We start from the raw sequence: 18,742 nt of genomic DNA, 5'->3' as shown, positions 1-18,742 counted from the left end.
CTATGCAACTTTATGAATAGCTGCCAAGGAAGAGAATTAGAGTGTTTACATTTCCTCGGAGGCGCATCACAACAAAGCGGTCTGCCACTCCATTAGGCGACCTGATGTAATTATCAACGACACGAACCAAGACCCCTCTCAGTGCGCTGGACAGTGCAGTCGCACGGTTTCAAACCTGCCTCACTTCACACCACATCATAGCGTAGTACGTACTGGCAGTAACTGATTGTGGCCCCGAGGAGTGTGTTCGTACAGGCCGTCAAAGGTCAAGTGGAGCATAGAGAAAATTTCATGTTTCACAATGGCAGCCAGCTTTCAGACAAATGTGCCTGTCTGGAGCTAAAAGAACAGACGACCTCTACTCTAAATTTACATAATTCAAAGATGAACACTGGCAAGGGACATTTACTTTCCCTTTTGTAACATGTAGGTATATATTTTACGCAACAATATGATTTTTTTAGTCTCTTTCTCAGTAGCAGTAGTAGTTATATCGTTCGATTCCCACCTGGATGGGTCTTTCTGTCTGGAGTTTGCAGGTTCTCCCCTGTCTGTGTAGGTTTTCCTTGGGTACTCCGGTTTCCCCTACCACTAAAGATGTATAATAGGTTCCCCTTTGGGGCCAGAGCTCCCCTGTAAAAGAGATTCTTAATCTCAGTGGGACTTTATTCTTCATTTGTACACAATACGACGTGCACCAGAGTGCTTCTACATATGGCTACAGATTTAATGTATTTATATGAGTATGGGAGGAGGCCTCGTGAAAGACCCAGGACACGCTTGTGGGACAATGTCTGGCCTGGTGTCGCCTCGGGGTCCCCCCAGAACAGCTGGAGGAGGCGTGCATGGATCGGGAAGTCTGGGCATCTCTGCTGAGACTGCTGCCCCTGCGACCCGGCCCTGGATAAATCGGAAGAAAATGGATATGAGTATTCTTAAAAAAAGGCTGATTTTTGTTTTTACACATTATTATTGTATAGTAAATCAGTAAAGTCTTTGTGAGCGCTCAAAAGTAGTCACCCTATTGCTAGTAAAATAGAACACAGCAGTTGTAGTAGTTGTATTGAGAAACCATATATTTAAGTTAAAAAAATTGGTCTAGTACTTCCACTTTGGGGCACTCAAAAGCTCTACAACTGCTTTAAAAACCCATCTTCGGTGAACCCAAAATCCAGTCAGTAAAATTTTCTGCACTGTGTATATCTTATAATTCTGTTGTTTGGTATTCAGACGTCACAGTCACCGGGCCGCTAGCGTTGCACAGGCATGTCATCCCCTTGTGCAAATGTTGGGGGAAGTTTTCAAAGGCGATGGGAGCTTTGGAGACACAGGGAACAGTGGCGGCTTTGATCTGTGCTGCCGCTGTCTGCTGGTGAAGATGCACAGGCCCTGGCTCCCTTTCCCTCCCTCCCTCACCCCTCCCTCGCACCAAACCCTGGCTCCTCACAATGGGTACAAAGAAACAGGGGGTGCTATAGCGACATCCACATCTATCCTTGCCCTGGCAGCGCTCTGAAGCCCGCTCTTCCCTCCACCCCTGCACGATTGTAAATCACCTGACTAACAATACGCTTCAGTTTTAGTCCCAGTCCGTATTCTCCCCGCGCCATCACCGGCCTATTCGACTCCTCCGATAAACTCTGTAATTACCGCGGCGCAAGAGTGTCATCTTTGTTTACTTTTGCATTGTCAATTGTTCCCATGGTTGTCTTACACCGCGTTCCTCTCATATTGCGATGGGGCGCAGTGGGGCGAGTTGCATTTTCTATCTCGTTTTCTTTCACACCTGCGTTTCTGTAGCACATTGTGTTTAAAAGTTCACTGTCCTTCGGGTGTTTATTTTCTGTAAAGTCATTTGTAATGCACAAACGCAATCCGCGCTGTTTATTCTGATGGGAGCAGGCATGTTGAGCACTGAGGCTGGGTACAGTTATTTAGACTTTCAAGGATTGCTGTGGCTGTCGTTCCGTCATTTGTTTGTATACAGCCACAATAATGAATATACAGTGTTACTTTGCACAAATTATACTGCGTTGTTAGTTGTATAGTGCAACCATCCTATACTATGCGAGAGTCTTTAGGGGCCATTGTTTTCTAGAGAAATCTATATCTGGGCTTATCCTCTTCTGAATGCATCCTTTTACTCATATTGAATATAGTGATGAAATCTACTGTTGTTAGGTTTGTCTTCACCAGAGTCTTCAAACTGCGCATCTCCACGGTGCAGGTAAACAATATCAGAGGGTGACAATTGGAAATGCACCATGGCAGTTTTTTTTGCTTCTGATGCGATACTGGGTTTCAATATCTGCCGATATACGATATTAACCGATAGTTCTGTTGTGTGGCTGATTTCCTTTTTGCCTCTATGTAAACCCTGGCTGTGTGAGCCCTTGCCTGGAGGCCTGGTTTCCCATTTTGGGCTGGTTGGCCGCTGCTGCCCACTCCTGACTGGTGCGGCGTCGAAACACCTGGCCAATCCTTAGGACACCTGTTGCAGCCACGCCTTTAAAATCATAGCTCACCTGGCATTCGGGGCTGCTGGCCTGTCTTTTTCCTTTCATTCAAGTTGTGTCTCTTGTTTGTATGTTTTTCTGTGTCACTGTTTTTTGATTGTTTAGCTGTAGTATGTTGGTTTTGAACACTTTTTGGTCGTCTCAGTTTAGGTTAAGTTTTGTTAACCTTTTGCAAATATGCAAATAGCCTTTCTTTGGTTATTTTGTGACACATGTTATTAACTTTACCCCTTACATTCCTTTTATTAAATTACAATCTGATTTATCCATTTTACATCTTGGTTTTTGTTACAACAAGACTTTCTTTAAAGGTGGCTGCTGTGAGTGAAAAAGTGAATGGTCTCTGATTCCACTAGTGTGGGATCAATAAAGTCTTATATTTTCTTGCAAATGAGAAACACTGGACTTTTCTACACTACCTTTGGGTATATGACAGGCTCGTATCATATTGTTTCCTGTTCCCAGTATATGGGATCAGTATATCCCAGGTGACAATGGGATTTTTCAGAATACCATTAGATTTATGTGCAAAAACGCCAGAAATTGTTTTGAAAGGAAATCCAAGATATCTATTTAGTAAGCGAAACCTTTTTGTGGCCCCACATGACTAAAGCAATGGAATATCTGCACAATGTCACCTTGCTATCTCCACGTTGTCTTACATTTTAAGGGCTTTCCAACCAGACTGTGCAGTCCATTTCAGGGTCAAAAATAATCCGTCAGATGCTTGGGACCGGTCGCTTTTTCCCTTCTCCGTGACTCAAGTTTAAAATACAGAGCCTGCTTCTGTCATTTTTTATTCTCCCACTTCACCGTTATATAAGTCAAGTTTGAGGCGACGGCTCATGAATCACACTGAAACTGCTCCTAGTTTAAGATGGAGGGTTGAGTCCTTTTCTGTGTTTCAGCTCCCAACAAGGCCCGACATGAACCGAAGACCGGGGTTGTACATGTTCCCCTCACAGGAGGAGAAAGATTTGAGAGGAAGGCGATGGAAAAGGCTTTTGTACTTGAGGCTATTTATATTCCACTTGGGCGACTCAGACCTCCATCTTTCTGACCAGCTCAAGCGTTCGTGAACTTAATGCCTGTCCCGTCGCACCGCTTTGCCATTTGATCACAAATCCATTAAGCCATTACTGTAGGCGCACTAAAAGCACTAAGAGGGTTCGTTCCTATTCTCACGTTGCATAGAGAGGTGAAGTGGCGGTAAGAAATTTGGCACTATAGGGTCTTTCAATGAACTTGGCCTTTCTAAAAACAAGTACCTCCAGAGGACAGTCAGATTGAATCACTTTTATGGTGATTTGAAGTTTTACTCTGAAACCTCCCTTTGACTTTGAAGAAATTTTCCCAGATTTTATACCAGTGATTCGGAGATTTGCCACCAGTAACTCTGAACCGGTAGGATGACTAACAGCCACCCTTTCAGAATATTTTTTCAACTCATAAAACACTCTTGCAGTTCATCAGGCTCACGTTGAGAAAGAGTGATTCATGTCACACATGGATTGGATGTGCTCGTTTGTGGTCACTTTTCAATCACCAATACAAGATCTTGGTGGGAAATGAATGTAACACTGGATTTTCTGACATTGCAGAAGCCTATTGAAACAATGCCACAACAAATGTGTGCTGTAATCAAAGCTAAAGGCCGTCCAACAAACTTTTACAGTGTGCAACCTTTTTTTTAAGCACTGAATCAGTTTATAAACCTGCAGTATCAAAACAACTTATTTTGACGAATTAAAGTATCATTTTCATACTGTTTCAGTTGATAATTTTGAAGGAAATGCTCCCTTGGAATGGCTTGCGAGTGATGGCCAGACTCCCACAATTGTTTAGGCACATCATTACCAACCAACTGTCTCAGTGGGCTCTATATTATGTATAAAACTTGTGTCTTATGTCTGTACTTTAGACTTTAGACTACAACGTTTTGAAAGAGGTGTCAAAGAAGCATTTTTTGTGAAGAAACAAAATCCCTCCATGAACAGGAATGGTGGACTTAGATTCCACCTATCTCCGCTGTACAGCATCCTCCTGCACCCCAGGCTGAAACTCAGCCCAGGACAGATCAATAAGCAGGCAATTAGCTGTGATCAGCTGGGATTAGGGCTGTTCAGACTGAAACTCAGGTGTGGGTTAGGTCGTTAGGACTTAGAACTACAAAGACTCAGAACTAGAAAGATGTTCACCTACAGGTGAGAGTATCCATTGATAGAGGGGAGGGGCTGAGCCAAGCTAAACTCCTCCCTGTGGTCTATATCTAGTCTGCGGACTGAGCTGAAACTTTAGTGTCGCTGACGAAGCCTTTTGGATGAGAGGCAAAATAAAGGTCAATAAAATAAAATAAAAAATGTTCTACACTTCAACTACAGAGTACGGAAGATGAATCAAGAACCTTCATTGAAGTTACGACTACAAACATGTTCTGAAACGCATGACATTCTTGCATTCATGTAGGAGTTCGTATGTCAATCTTTTCTCAATATGAATGCTTAAAAAATGCACCAACTAAATATTGATATAATACTGTACATAAACTGAACATCTTATCCCAAACGCTTACCAGAAAAATACGTATTTCAATATTTTTGCTGCCCATGTGCACTCTGTTCATATATTTAACTTTCATTAACTAATATTTAAATTTGAAACACAGCCCTGAGTGTTTAAAGTTGAGAACAGTCTTTTTAGTAATGTTGGCTTACTGTCTTTTGAAAACCCTACTCAACAAGAGACCTTAATTACTCTTGTTACATAATACGAAGCATTAAGGGGAACTGGCCTCACTGATAATAAACTCAGGTCCATGTGTTTAAAATAAAAGCCGGCCTCCCACAGAGAATCTTTACAGGAATGTGACCTCACCTTTCAGTGTCCAGCACCAAACCCAAGCAAAAAAAAAAAACGAAAAGAAAAGAAAGATAGAATAGATTGAAAACAGTGCCGGTAGTTTGTTGGCGTTCTTCAAAGCCCTGATTTAATTACCCTCATGAGTTTAACATACTGCCGTGACAGTTTTACGACTCGACTTACAAGCATGTAAATGGTCTCCGAATGGGGAACAGAAGTGCTGCTTGGCCAAGTTGGGGACGGGGCACATTCCTTAAAGCTGGGGCTAGAATTTCACATTAAAAATAAGCACAAGTTTTTCATAGCGTTTGGTCGGAGGTGATAGTACTGATTAATCAACTACATGTACATGCATTTGTATCAATTTCATGAACGCTCAGGCCAATTTTCGAGCATTTCTGTGACAGTGACCGTGAAAAGTGACCCTGCCAGGTGTGGAATGTGCCTGAAACTTGTCCCTGTGAAGAATTGAGATAATATGTTATAGGAAAGTTAGGAATGAGTTTTTTTTTTTTTTTTTCAAACTTTATTTATTGAACTTTTTTAATATAACCCAACATACAGTTGCAAGATTGTAAATATAGTGTGTCACATTTCTTAGAAATTAACTGCATGTAAAAAACTCCACCCACCCTCCTCCCCAACCAAAGGCCAATCAACCAATCACACAAAACATATACACACACACACACACACACACACACACAAACAAAAACAAAAACACACTTCCTTAAAAATACAGAATTTAAATTGAATCATGAAAAAGAGGGGGAAAAATATATAAAAACAAAGAAATAAAATAAGTAAATAAATAAAAATAAAATAAATACCAAAATGAAAAAAAAAAAAAAAAAAGAGAAAAAAAACTATATGTAGGTACGTACAAACATTCTAATCATCCTCAAAAGGAATATTCAAAGAATCGATGTGTCGCAAAAAGGGATCCCATGTGTCGTAGAATGACTTTACTGCTCCATTGAGCGAAAACCTCAGCTTTTCAAGCTTCAGATTATACAATACCTCTCGTATCCAACGAACATGTGATGGGGGACAGGGAAGTTTCCAATTAAGCAAAATCAGCCTGCGGGCCAGCAAGGTGGTGAATGCTAATACGCGTTTAAATGCTTTTGGCAGGCCCAAAACAGCAGGAATACCAAAAATGGCAGATATGGAATTTGGAACAATAGTACAACCATAGGCTCTGGACAGTAGGTCAAAAATGTATGACCAAAATGGTCCTAACTTGGGACATGACCAGAACATATGTACATGATTTGCTGGTGATAAATTACATCTGCCACAGGAATCGCTCACAGAGTGATACATTTTAGACAACTTAGACTTAGTGTAATGAACCCTAAAAAAAACTTTACATTGTATGAGTCGGTGTCGAGCACAAATAGATGATGAATGAACTAAAGATAAAGCAGAAGTCCACTGTTGTTCAGTTAATTTAACATTAAGGCTCTCCTCCCATACATTCTTAATAGCTGTGAGGGAGGTTGAGGAAGCTAACCAAATAGATCCATACAGGATTGAGATGCATCCCTTAACAATAGGATCCACAGAGAGAAGTGAGTCTAACAGAGTTTCTGGGGGGCGATTTGGAAAGTGAGGAAAAAGTTTTTTGACAAAGTCCCTAACCTGAAAAAAACGAAAAAGATGGTGATTTGGAAGGCTATGAGTAGTGGAAAGCTGTTCAAATGAAGAAAATACATTATCCTTATATAGATCAGAAACTGACTTTATCCCATTGTTATACCAGACCCGGAAAGCTGGATCAGTTCTGGATGGTGCGAATGTGCAATTCCTATAGACGGAGGTTAGAGTAGAAGGGCCCGAAAGCCCAAATTGTTTTCTGTATTGGTTCCAGATCTTCAATGAAATTAGAACTACAGGACAACCTGCCAAGCATGAGAGCGGAAGTGGAAGTTGTGAGCACAGAAGTGATGTTAGGAATGAGTTTTGACCACAGTTAACAATTTAATTAAATTGCTTTCTCTTTCAATGTTTGTAATTAAACCAAAAAAAAAAAAATCAGGTACAGGGTGTTTGATTAATGGTATTGTCAGTGCCTGTAGAATTTGACCACACCTCAGGTCACACTAATAGCCCGGGCATGAATAATGACGACGTCTTGTTTTGGTTTGTGGTCTTGCTCGACTTTGACACATGTCTGAGAGAGGAGTCACGGCACAAACGCAGGAATGTGTGAAGAGACGGATTGAAATCCTCAGCAGTTCTCACACCGTTCGAGATTCTTACCCGAATCCCTATCCATAGAAGCAAATGTTGTGATGCAGCAAGAGCGTGGTCAAATTTTGTGGCACAGGGGACCCCTTAAAGAAATAGTTCAGCGTTTTTCCATAATGAGACATGTTCTTACCTGAGTTTAGAGGAGTTGATGCGTACCTGTCTGGTCTTTGTGCGTGCCTGTGGAGGAGCGTAACAGCTTCCAACTTCACCCCCGTTTGGAGCTATAGGAATACATTGGGAGAAGCCAAATGCTAACAACAGACAGGTTCACATCAACTCGTCTAAGCTCAGGTAAGAACATATCTCAGTATGGAAAAACTGTGAACTATTCCTTTAACAAAGAGATAAAATGCCAAGAACACTCGTATCATGTTACAATGAATCTAGAAGTTGAGTATAAGGCAGCAGCAGACAATGCTTATAATCTGATGAGGTAAAGTTGTTTCATGAATGAACTTTTGGCTATGGTTTGAACACTTATAAAAGGGAATGGTGCTAGTCTAATTTCAGTATTTTGCAGAGGTAAAAGTAAGAATATGACATGTGAAAGAGTGTGTTGAGACCAATGATTATTTGTGAATGACACGAAGCAAACTGGAAATAATCCCTTTTATATTATGCTCCTATTAGAAAATACACTGTAATTACAAAATAGCAAAACAGAAACAGTTATAAGAGCTTTTGACGTGAAGTGTTGTGATTTTAACTGCACTGTATTTCTCCAAATGAAGGGGAAATTGCCTCTTAGCTCCACAAAAGACTAAGCTCTAATCCTCTGCATCGCTGAGTAGCCATTTCTCAAGGAAGAAAATAAACTGAGATTGTAAAAGTCATTACATAAGGGCTTTCTGTGCCATTGTTAGCGTTAGCAGCAGTCGATCCATATCAGAGCTGATTTCACTGTACACTCACACGCATAATATTTATCATAAAAATGCACATCATCAAAGCCTGTATTATCTTTTAATTATTTGCGAAAACACAACCAATTTGTCTCCGCCACATGTGTTCTGCTAAACTCACGCAAGCCGCCTGTGCAAAAGACTTTCCAAAAGTATCTTATTCTTGGCAATGGTGGAAAACTATTGAACTTCATCTCTGGATTACTTTATTAAAACCACTTTTGAAACCTTAGCTTGCAAAAACATTATTCCTGGTAATGAATGCCATTTCAGTTCTTTTTATTACCGTGGATTTCAGGGTCCCGTTTTTTTTCTCTCCTCCTTTTGTGTAATGTCGGTTGTTATGCCATTTTTCTCTGCATTCGGGGCTTTTGAGAAAAAGAAAAAAATATAGAAAAAAAGCATTATTTTTAGCAGATGCAGGTTCATGGGAGGTGAGTTGTGGCGCTGAGTGCCTGACTGGTTGAGGAGCAGTAACCTTTTCAACATGTTTTCCACTCAGTATGTCCTGGTGGCAGAATAAAGCTGACCTCAAACCACTCTGGCTGCCTGGAGTTTATTCACTCTCAATTCTATACTATGCACTGGCGATAGGGTCTTGACATTCATTGAACAGTGGTGTTTTTTGAACAGTTTGTTTAGGAAGAGGTGAACATGTTCAGTGCTCCTGCTTTAGCTGAACGTAGCAGGTTATAGGTCCCCATCTGGTCAACTTGCAGGTTAGGGACTGGAGTGGGTTACTTCTCACCGCTCAAAAACATTGTATCGAACTTTTCCCTGAATGTGAAGTGAAGGGTCAACACCCAAACAGCTGATTAGATTGCAGCTTTGTTTTAGAACAAACTGAACGATGCAGGGGGTACAAAGAGAGGTCTTCAACGGGCAAACATTTTTGAATTGAGTACCCCATGCACTCTTTTGCCTCCATGTAGCCAAAGATAACTTAATTTGAAAAGTTCTCTGTGGATGGATACCAATGATTTTGACTTATCACAGTTTCTATGCTCTGTACCTTGTCTGTACTCTCACTCAGTGTGTGATTTTCAAAAGTCACAGATTTTTCCAAGCAAAGTTGTTTGTTTTGTCCTGTTCCTGGGCAGTAAAATTGGTTTGGTGTTCAGAATATGCACTAAAACGACACCACAATTTGATGGCACCGCTGCAATGATTTTTGTGTTAGAACAGATTTGTTGAAAGTGAAAATCTTCTGGTGAATCTTGAGCCAGTTCCGTCATTAGAAACAGACAGAGGATGCTGAGGAATGCAGGAGTTCGGCCAGACTCCCTCCATTAGGGATTTCTCCGTTCTCTGTTTTATTTGGTTTAGTCCGGTCATCCTTTTTGCTGTATACCTCCAGATGTCTATCAAACATATCCGTAAAGTTCAGCTTCCTCAGCTCTTATTAGATTAACATTCCTGTTCGGTCCTGGTCACACTCGTCGATATGTGAATGCGCATTCTTCCACGTTCGTTCCCGGCCCCCCTCTTATATCAAGTGCGGCGAGGGGAACGGGACAAAGGGGTGCAGACGAGAGCCCAGAGTCTGTATATGTGTGTGTGTGTGTGTAAAAATATGCACAGTCTGGGGCGCCTTCGCTTCAATAGGTCCAACTTTTGTTTTGGTGCAAGCCCCCACTTTTCTCTCCCCTTCTCTCTCTGCTCTATGCCAACAAAAGGGGCGGGGTGGTGGGCTGACAGGCAGTCGCAGCTGGAGTGCACAGGGTGGGGAAGCATAGTCCCACCCCAAAGATGCCAGTGATGGGGTGAGAGGTATGCATAGAGGAGAGAGAGAGAGTGAGAGATGGAAGAATGCAGTGCTGCACTTCCAGCTCCTGGTGCCTGTCTGGGAACCACTCACCTCCTCCCGGCTGCCTCTGGCTGTTTTGTTTCCCTCAACTAACTTTTTTGTTGTTGTTTACTTGAGTGTGGAAGTGCACCGGGTTCAAATCAACACCATGGCGCTCCCCTTGTTGATGGCTTTTGTCGATGAAGATTAATTCAGCGCCCCCCCCCCCCTCCCCCTCCCTTTCTCCTTTCAATATATGCATCCATCCCACATCTTTGCCTTATGAAAAACCGTTCGTTCAGCTTTGTCAAATAACATAAGTGCACAGGAAGTGAAGATTAGTTTGCTTCCAAAATAAAAGCACTTTTAGTTTTAGGTTGCTGATTTTAATTTGATGGTTGATGAAAGTTTGCAGAGTTGGAGATTTTTTTTGCTTTGTAAGTTGTGTAATTATTTAGTAGGCTATAAGCTGCGGGATGGTAGCCTACTATAGTAATTTACAATAGTAGCCTAATATGAATTCCTCATCAAAAAATTTTCATTAGGGTAATTAATCGTGATTGAAGATTTTATTGTTAAAAAATAGTAACAATTTAGGTTACTCTCATTTGACCCCCGACATGTCTTCCTGCATTTGAGCTTTCACTTTGAAAAGCTTGGCTTCCGGTGTTTGGCCGTGACTCCGCGCGCCTTGACGCAGCTGCTCGGGGGATGGCTGTCTCCGTCTGAGCCGCTACCTCTGCGCTTTCACGGAGAGAAAACTCAGCGTGAAAACACAAGAAAAAGCGCGTGGAGCTGAGCGGAGGAGAGGAGGGAAACAGGAACTTTTTTTTGGGATTTAGGTGTCACTCCGACGTTCTTCCCCGCGAGGAGGTTTCAATATATTTTTTTGGAAGCGGGGGGATTTGTTTTTTTTTGGACCATGCCCGCTGAAGTGAAACAGGTTAGTGTCCTCTCCTTTCTTCATCGTGTCTTCCTCGATAATCTCCCTCTCGTATTTCGTTTCACAATAAGTGCTGTTTATGTTTTGTTTCCACTTGTGACCTTTTCCCTCGTTTGCTCTGCTTGAATCCAACGTGCGCTTTTTCTTCAAAGATGCTACGGCGCGCGCGTAATTTGTATACACTCCTATATGCACATGTGCTCGCTGTGTTTGATCGGACCTTTGGACACTGGATACACCGTGTTTTACTTAGAACCTCTTTCATGCTTTAAATAGTCGCGTATGTGAGATATGTTTGGTGGTGGGTCTAGCGGTATACGGGGTTTTCTATTGCAGCGCGACTTTAGATCTCTCTGACACATTTAGTAGCTTAGATGTGTCATTGCGTCTATAGGATGACTGCTGTGCCGGATCATGGGACTGGCATTGAAGTAGTACTGAGAAGTTTGCCCCTGATCTCTCGCTTGTAAAGCTTTGAATGGGGCATAGACGGAAGATTTATAACCCGGGGGGGAATGCTGTGCCAATCGTGGGGTAGACATGCCATTAAATGCTTTTGTCTTTCACTCGCGTAGATACCACTGGAATGCGCTTGTGTTATCCTGTGCGAGAGCGTTGTAGCCTTGTCTGTTATGTGAGTGGGTGTGTGTGTGTGTGTGTGTGTGTGTGTGTGTGTGTGTGTGTGTGTGTGTGTGTGTGTGTGTGTGTGTGTGTGTGTGTGTGTGTGTGTGTGTGTGTGTGTGTGTGTGTGAGTACCGGGCCAGGGCGCCGTGTGTGCATACATTATTGGACGCTTTCCCTGCGTTTGAAGCGCATCCATGGGCAGCCTACACCGCCGCTCTGCTCTTTTCCCCGTCGATGGTTTTGGCACAGTCAGATGCGTAAAAATACCAAGAACACAGACAGAAAAAGGGTGAATAAACTTCTCAACGCTGTATACCCAAGGCTGTGTGTAGTGTCCACATATCCCTGTCTGGCAGATAGGTGCATTCTGTCACCTCGTCACGTCGCACCGATAATAATACATTAGCAGTTGCCCCGGTGGACTGGTGCCACGAGATAACCGGAAGAGCCCTTTCCATAAAAAGAGGCTTTATTCTGTCCAGCGTCTTGCAATTAAACCTGATATCTCAACTCCCAAGTGAGAGCTGACAGATGAAACGCAGGAGGAGTTGTGTAAAAAAACAAACAAAACAAGTTTCCAGATGATTATGGTGGATTATATGGATTAGGCTAAAATACATGTCAACAACCTGGAGATATGCACACTCCCAAAAATGGACCAAGGAGTTGTGGGATGGCTCGTCCGTGACCTCCGTAACACTGGGATGGTTGGCATAGTTCAGAGCAGGCCAGTGACATGGTTGACCTTTTCAACTCTGCAGGACATTCCTCCAGAAGGAAGCACCTGCCTCTGAACTACGATGGGAGAGTAGTGATTGTATTCTGGTGGATTGATCACTTAGGAAGACAGGTCCGTGTTTGCCTTATTTGCTGCTAATGTGGTGTTCAGTGTAAAAATGCAGCTTAAGTGACAAGACAGACAGCTATCAGGGTTAGATAATTGGCCGAGGACATGTTTAAAGCAGTACTAAGTAACTCATGCCCCTAGCAGGTCATAAGCGCCACTGCAGGTGTCGCAGCATGTTGGGTTTTTTTACTCATTAATTGTCCGTGAGAGTAAATACTACACTGATAGAAAAGACAAAAGGAGAGAGGGATATTGTACATCCAATTACACAATGGAGATAATTGTTTTTACTCAAACTTGGCTGTAAATACTGTTTAAGTGGCACTAGCCCGCAGCTAGCTTTGCCCGTTAGCCTGTTTGCTTCTTCTTTGTGATTCTTTTAGCGTGTATTGGTGGTTCCAACCTGAAGGCAGCAAAGTTGCAATTGTGGTTTTCTGGCCAGAGACAGCAGGGGTAGATGAAAGACCCTCCAATCATCCCATTAATACTTGTATTACCCCCAAAGGGACGGAAAGGATTTATTGAGGTAAACAAGTTACGTAGTACTGCTTTAAATGTTGTACATTCACTGTATTGATCAAGAATATTTCCATGCAAACCTGTATTGATTTCACTCATCTGAAGCCTTTGACATTTGCAATCTTAGTTTCAGTATGGGATTTGTGAAGGAAACATTTACTCCTGATAATCTAAATTGAAGCCTGGCTCAGCTCTGTGTCTTAAGAGGATATAACCAAGGTCTTGGCTGTCAAAGACTGCATGTTTTTTGTTAACAGAGCAGGACTGCATTCATTGTCTGTCACAACAACAAGAAGTGACATGAGTTGTAGCTAAATGCCGATCTTTTTACATTGCGGAGAGACGCAGATTTTGCCCCGACCTCATCTTATTCCTGCAACCGAGCTTACAGTAAATGAGTTCTTGCCGAGTAAAGATTACTGCACAGCCCTCAATTAGTGGGGAGGCTTGCACCAGACCGTGTCCAAGCTAAAAATAAAACACTCTTTATTACTAATCCCTATATATCACGCCAAAATCCTATGAAATGTAGTTAGCAGAAGCCGTCACATCTCCACATCCCATAAAAAATAGAACAGAAGGTTTGTCATGTAGGAGCAAAGAAAACATTATAAATAATCCAGCAGTCATCATCTCGCCAAGGTCTGTCAAAGCACTGACTTTTCTTCTTTTTTTTTGCCTTTTCTCCGCAGCTAAGGCGAAGGACCCATCTGAATAACAAAATCACTCATCAGTAATTCAGCCAAAGAGCAAAGGAGGTCTTGACTTGAGGGCTACACTGCCAGACTCTTGACAGCTAGCAGAGCTTACTGAGCATTCCCCCGCCTTTCTCACACGCTGTTTGATATCTCGCAAAAAATTAGGCGCCTGTCAAGTTTTCGCTCATCTTCCGCGGCAGTTTTTCTTTCGCGCCTTGACGGGGCTCGACATTTCTTCCACCGCGCTCTCCCCTTGTTTGTTACCCCGGGGCTCGCCTTTTGTGGCTGCAGACGATGCTGCGAAGATCAATATTTGAAGACATATAGAGCATGACGAGCGGGGTATTGTGTGACGAAAGGCGAGGTCATGCTAGAGGAAAATGGCAGTGACCGGAAACATGAGCGGTCAATGGGGCCAGGAGCGTCCCAGCAGAGCAAGGGTGCAAATCAGCAGGAGGGGATATAAGGGGGAAGGGGGCTTTGGTCGGTGTCGTATAGAGGGGGGGGGATTGATGCTGGAGTTGTGTTTTGGAGCGTCTTGCAAGCGGTCTGATCATTTGGTGATGCTGATACCAGATGGTCCCACCCCCCCATTTCAGCCATGTTTGCCATACCACTCTCAGGACGGCTCTTATCACATGACCAAGGACACACGGCTGTTTGACACGTTACTCCCATGTTTCAGTGCGCCCCACTGCGAGCCACCCAGCCACTTCAATCAGGCAGACCCCGTTTTTTGGTTTGGCGTAACCCGAACTGGCTTTCACATGGGCAGTTACAGCCTCATATACATGTCCAAAAGTTCACCCTAGCATTACCATGTCATGTCACCCTCGCTTTCTTTTGATTAATGTTCAAAGTTAGCTTTAGTTTCATTTACATGAGGTACGTCCAGAGATTTCCAATTGCTCCCAAACCTTCGGTGCAAACATTAATGAACTAGTATGTTCAAGTATCTTCCTGTGTGTAGATACATACATACATATATTACAGTGTTTTGTAGTATATGTATCAAATAGCAAACCTTAATTTCTTGTTCATTATAAACAAGAAATTAAGGTTTGCTACTTGATTGATTTTTGTGTATTTTAAATAACGAAGATACATGATGATGTAGTGTGGGTCTCCAAAAAGAACCTTAGTAAACAACATTAACCTCTCAACCCCCGCCTGAACAGAGCACATTTTCTCCGGTTTAGCTTTACCCAAATCTTGAAGCTTCATGAACAAAGCGCAGGAGGACGCGAGGATGAAAATACAACCAAAAAAGTGACAAAAAAGTAGCGACAAAACACGATTGGAAAATGATGAAAAAGCAAAAAAAAAGAGCAAAAACATGACAAAAACACCTACGAAAACAAACCAAAAAAAAGTGACAAAAACGCTGTGATCAGTTTTGTAGGTCTTAGCTTTCTGTAAAAAAAAGGCTGTAAACTTCAGTCCAGAAGCTTTGGGTGAAGCCAAACTGGAGAAAATATGCTCGGTTCAGGCGGGGGTTTAGAGGTTAGTTCCCTAAAGCGTCTTGAAATTACTGGAATGTGTTGTTTTGTCTGAAAGAAATAACTCGAGTTCAATTGGTGATAGCAGAAATGCTGCTGTCAGGCTTGGAACGCAGCCAAAAACAGTGTTTTGTTTTGTTGCTTGGTTTTTTCATTAAAAGTTTCCTGTAGCCACTCTCGCAATAACAGTCATTTCACCAAACTGTTTAAAGATATTAATTATAGTTTGTTCTTTGTTATTTTGAAAAGAATTTCTACCTGTAAATGTCACTTTGATTATCTTTCTGCTTGCTGACGTGCTGCACGTGTCCCCAGACAGAAGAGAAACACAGTCACCCGACAGTTGTTCCAGCTCCTGCTCGTGCCTCAGCGTACGTCACCACTGATTGAATTGGGAGAAGCTGAGTGGCAGTAAATTGCACGTCCGGAGGGAGGAGCTGGAGTTATAGTCGGATCCTGATGCTGCTTACACAATGTTTGAGTCTCAGAGCAGTACATTAATACGACAGCAGCTTATTCTTAAACTGAAGGTGTTTAAGTAGGTTCCTGAGTCTGCTTTATGTGCAGTGAGATTCTCGCAGTAGAGTGCAGGTTTGTTGCTGTTTGGAGCCCATGGATTATCATTAGTTGGATTTTTAGAAGGTGAACATGATGTGTAAGAAGATGTAGTCGATTACCAAAAGCTACAACAAACATGGAAAAAAGAAATGAACACAAAATCTGGAAAAATATAGTTACTCATTAGATGATGCACTGCAAAAATTAATTAACTCGATTAGTTTAAATGTCTCAATTTGAGCATAATAATCCAAATTTGAGTATTTTCATTAGTTCAGATTTAGTTGGCCAAGATTGTTCATAGATGTTTCTGACTCGTTTCAATATATTCCGCCTATTCAGGTAATAGTTTTTGCCAATGTGGTAAGAAAATTGAGTGAAAACCGCTCAAAACAAGATACATTTATCAATATTTGATATTTACTTTTTGTAGTGTAGCTGGACACTTTTGTCTAGTTGGTTTTCCCACTTCTTCCCCTACATTTTCCTTCGCAACTAATGTCCACACCTTGCTTGCCAGCCTCCACAAACCCACAGACCGGCGGCTCAAAAGAGGTCCATCAGATGGACCCCCAGTTTATTTGCTGAGTGTTTTGTCCGCCGGCTGCATGTGACAGGGCCAGACTCGTTTAGAGGAGAGCGCGCGTGGTTCATGGGACTGTCCAATAAACAGCAGCCCACCTGTGCCTCTGGGGACCGCCGGCTATAAGAGCAATTTGTTCCTGATCGGGGAGATAAGCCTGTACTCGCCGCGGAGAACACAGAACAAACTTGTGGGACATCCTGGCAAGATCACCGAGGGAGTAATAGTAAGCCATAGATTGTGGTTGTGGAGAGTTTAAGGCGTGCTTGAGCAAATGTGCAATGTATTAATACTTCAGAACATCACTGGAGTAAAAGTGAAGGGACTACATTGACTCTAGTAAACACCCGTTACTTGTTTTGGTGTTGATTTAGTATTTTCTTGCTTTGACACAGTTTGCTAAAAGAACAAATAGGTCATGATTTTGTCTTGAGTTGAATACAGTACAGTGTCGAAATGGTTTTTGCTTTTACTTCATGCTCTACTTTGCCATGTGACCATTTTAATTAAGCTGCAATTTTAATGAATGTTCCCAAAGCTTTCACGATGCTAATGATGGCTTGAGTGGACTGAGAAGAGATTGTGCACAACACAAGCACATTTCACGAAGCAAAGAGCAACATTCCTAATAAACGGACTTGCTTCTCTTGCTGAAAATGTGAGCGCAGCGAGCGTTTCCCGCGTGCACGTTATTGTGTTTGCAAGTGTCAGTGCCGTAATTGGTATTCTTGCCGACCACTGTAGCTATTAAAGTTGCAGATGTGACATTTTTTGAGCGTAACCTCGGACAAATAAATAGTGCGGGAGTTTTTCAAAACAGTGATTAATGACCCACGGGGCAGTACAAGTACTTCTTGCAAACACTTTATTTTTCCTACTCACTGTGACTTGCGCTAACACTGTGCTTTTTACCAGCTAGTGGCTTTCCTACTGTAATATTGACAAAATGGATTTATATTAAGTGAAGACCTGAGGCGGTCGCACAATATTGATTGAAGAGCACAGGATTAGCACGGCCGAGACTTTAGCACAAGTCAGTATGAGCTGTTGCCTCGAGTTCTGCAGTTTAGAGCAAGAATAGGGAAATAGAGAATGGATGACAGTATGAATTTCTGTTGTGCATCAAATCACGCTAATTTCATTTCCTACCATTTTTCTACCCGATGATTAAAAAGCATTATGACTATGAGATTGAATAAAGTTGACATTGTGATTTTTGATTTAATTTCAATTCACTGCACAGCCCTGCCAAACTCTCTCTAGTTTTACATATCCTAGCTATAAAGATCTACCCTGCAGCTGGAGACCTCTCTATGGGGCTCTAAGCGGGAGGTCAAAGTCTTCATACAGCTTTCCTCAAGCAGAAATCCAAGAGCAAATGACCCTCTACCTCTTTCATTCTCTCACGTACTCCCTTCAGTACGTGCACATTGTACCATGTGGCTGTGGCCGGGGGGCCGGTTTGTGAAACTTTCTTTTAAGGGATTAGCCCACTTCCCGTGTGTGGGTCAGGAGTAGGAAGCGGTCTGGGTGCAGAGATGATCGCTCCTCCATCATTGGACCATCTGTCTGCTGTGGTCTTTTGGGATTAATGAGTCCACTGACAGCTCTTTAGGATCTGCGCAGCTCACGAGTCTGATTACGGCGACATGTGGCAGTGCTGCCTTCAGACCAGCCTTCCTCACGTCATATTTTCTGTGTTTATCTTGTTTAAAGGTCATGGCCTGATGTTATTACAGAAAAGTGAATTGATACTCTATATGCCTAGTGATGTATGGTAGTTTTCTCCCTAAATCTGCAGAATAGACATTAAAAGCAAGCAAAATCAGCAAAACGAGACTGAAATAGTGGTTAGCAACAGTTGTGGGTTTCTTCTTGAAGCTTCCAGACGATCCCTCGCCTAATCCAAAAGATTTATAATAGGATAACACAAGGTATTCCTGAACAAGATCCTATTAGGTTTAGAGAAGATAGGGTATCCATGCAGTGTGGTTGAAAGTTTTTGTATAAACGCAGTGGTTCACTCTGGAGGTGCATCGATCTGATCGGTCACCCATGACTACCTGAAATGGGTGATGTGCCGATCAAATGTGGATTTCACATACTTTCTTACAATAATTGTTCCGGTGAAAACCCCACAGTTTAGTGCGGC

The 18,742-nt window shown here is 42.4% G+C and overlaps 1 protein-coding gene across 8 annotated transcripts in view; it reads left to right on the top strand.

Annotated features, from left to right (window-relative positions):
- Positions 1 to 18,742, top strand: part of arvcfb (ARVCF delta catenin family member b) — a 286,776-nt gene that overhangs the window by 123,939 nt on the left and 144,095 nt on the right. The window contains exon 1 of one of the 8 annotated variants that reach the window (XM_079567197.1): positions 11,005 to 11,262. The exons of the other annotated variants lie outside the window; for them this stretch is intronic. Coding sequence (XP_079423323.1) covers positions 11,242 to 11,262 — 21 coding nt within the window. The 5' untranslated portion in view covers positions 11,005 to 11,241. Of the gene's footprint in view, positions 1 to 11,004; positions 11,263 to 18,742 lie in introns of those variants that run through there. 8 annotated transcript variants of the gene reach the window in all.

The sequence above is a fragment of the Gobius niger genome (genome assembly GCF_951799975.1).
Source record: "Gobius niger genome assembly, chromosome: 1".
Taxonomy (NCBI): domain Eukaryota; kingdom Metazoa; phylum Chordata; class Actinopteri; order Gobiiformes; family Gobiidae; genus Gobius; species Gobius niger.
The sequence above is the reverse complement of the archived record's forward strand: the minus strand, read 5'-3'. Positions and strand labels throughout refer to the sequence as shown.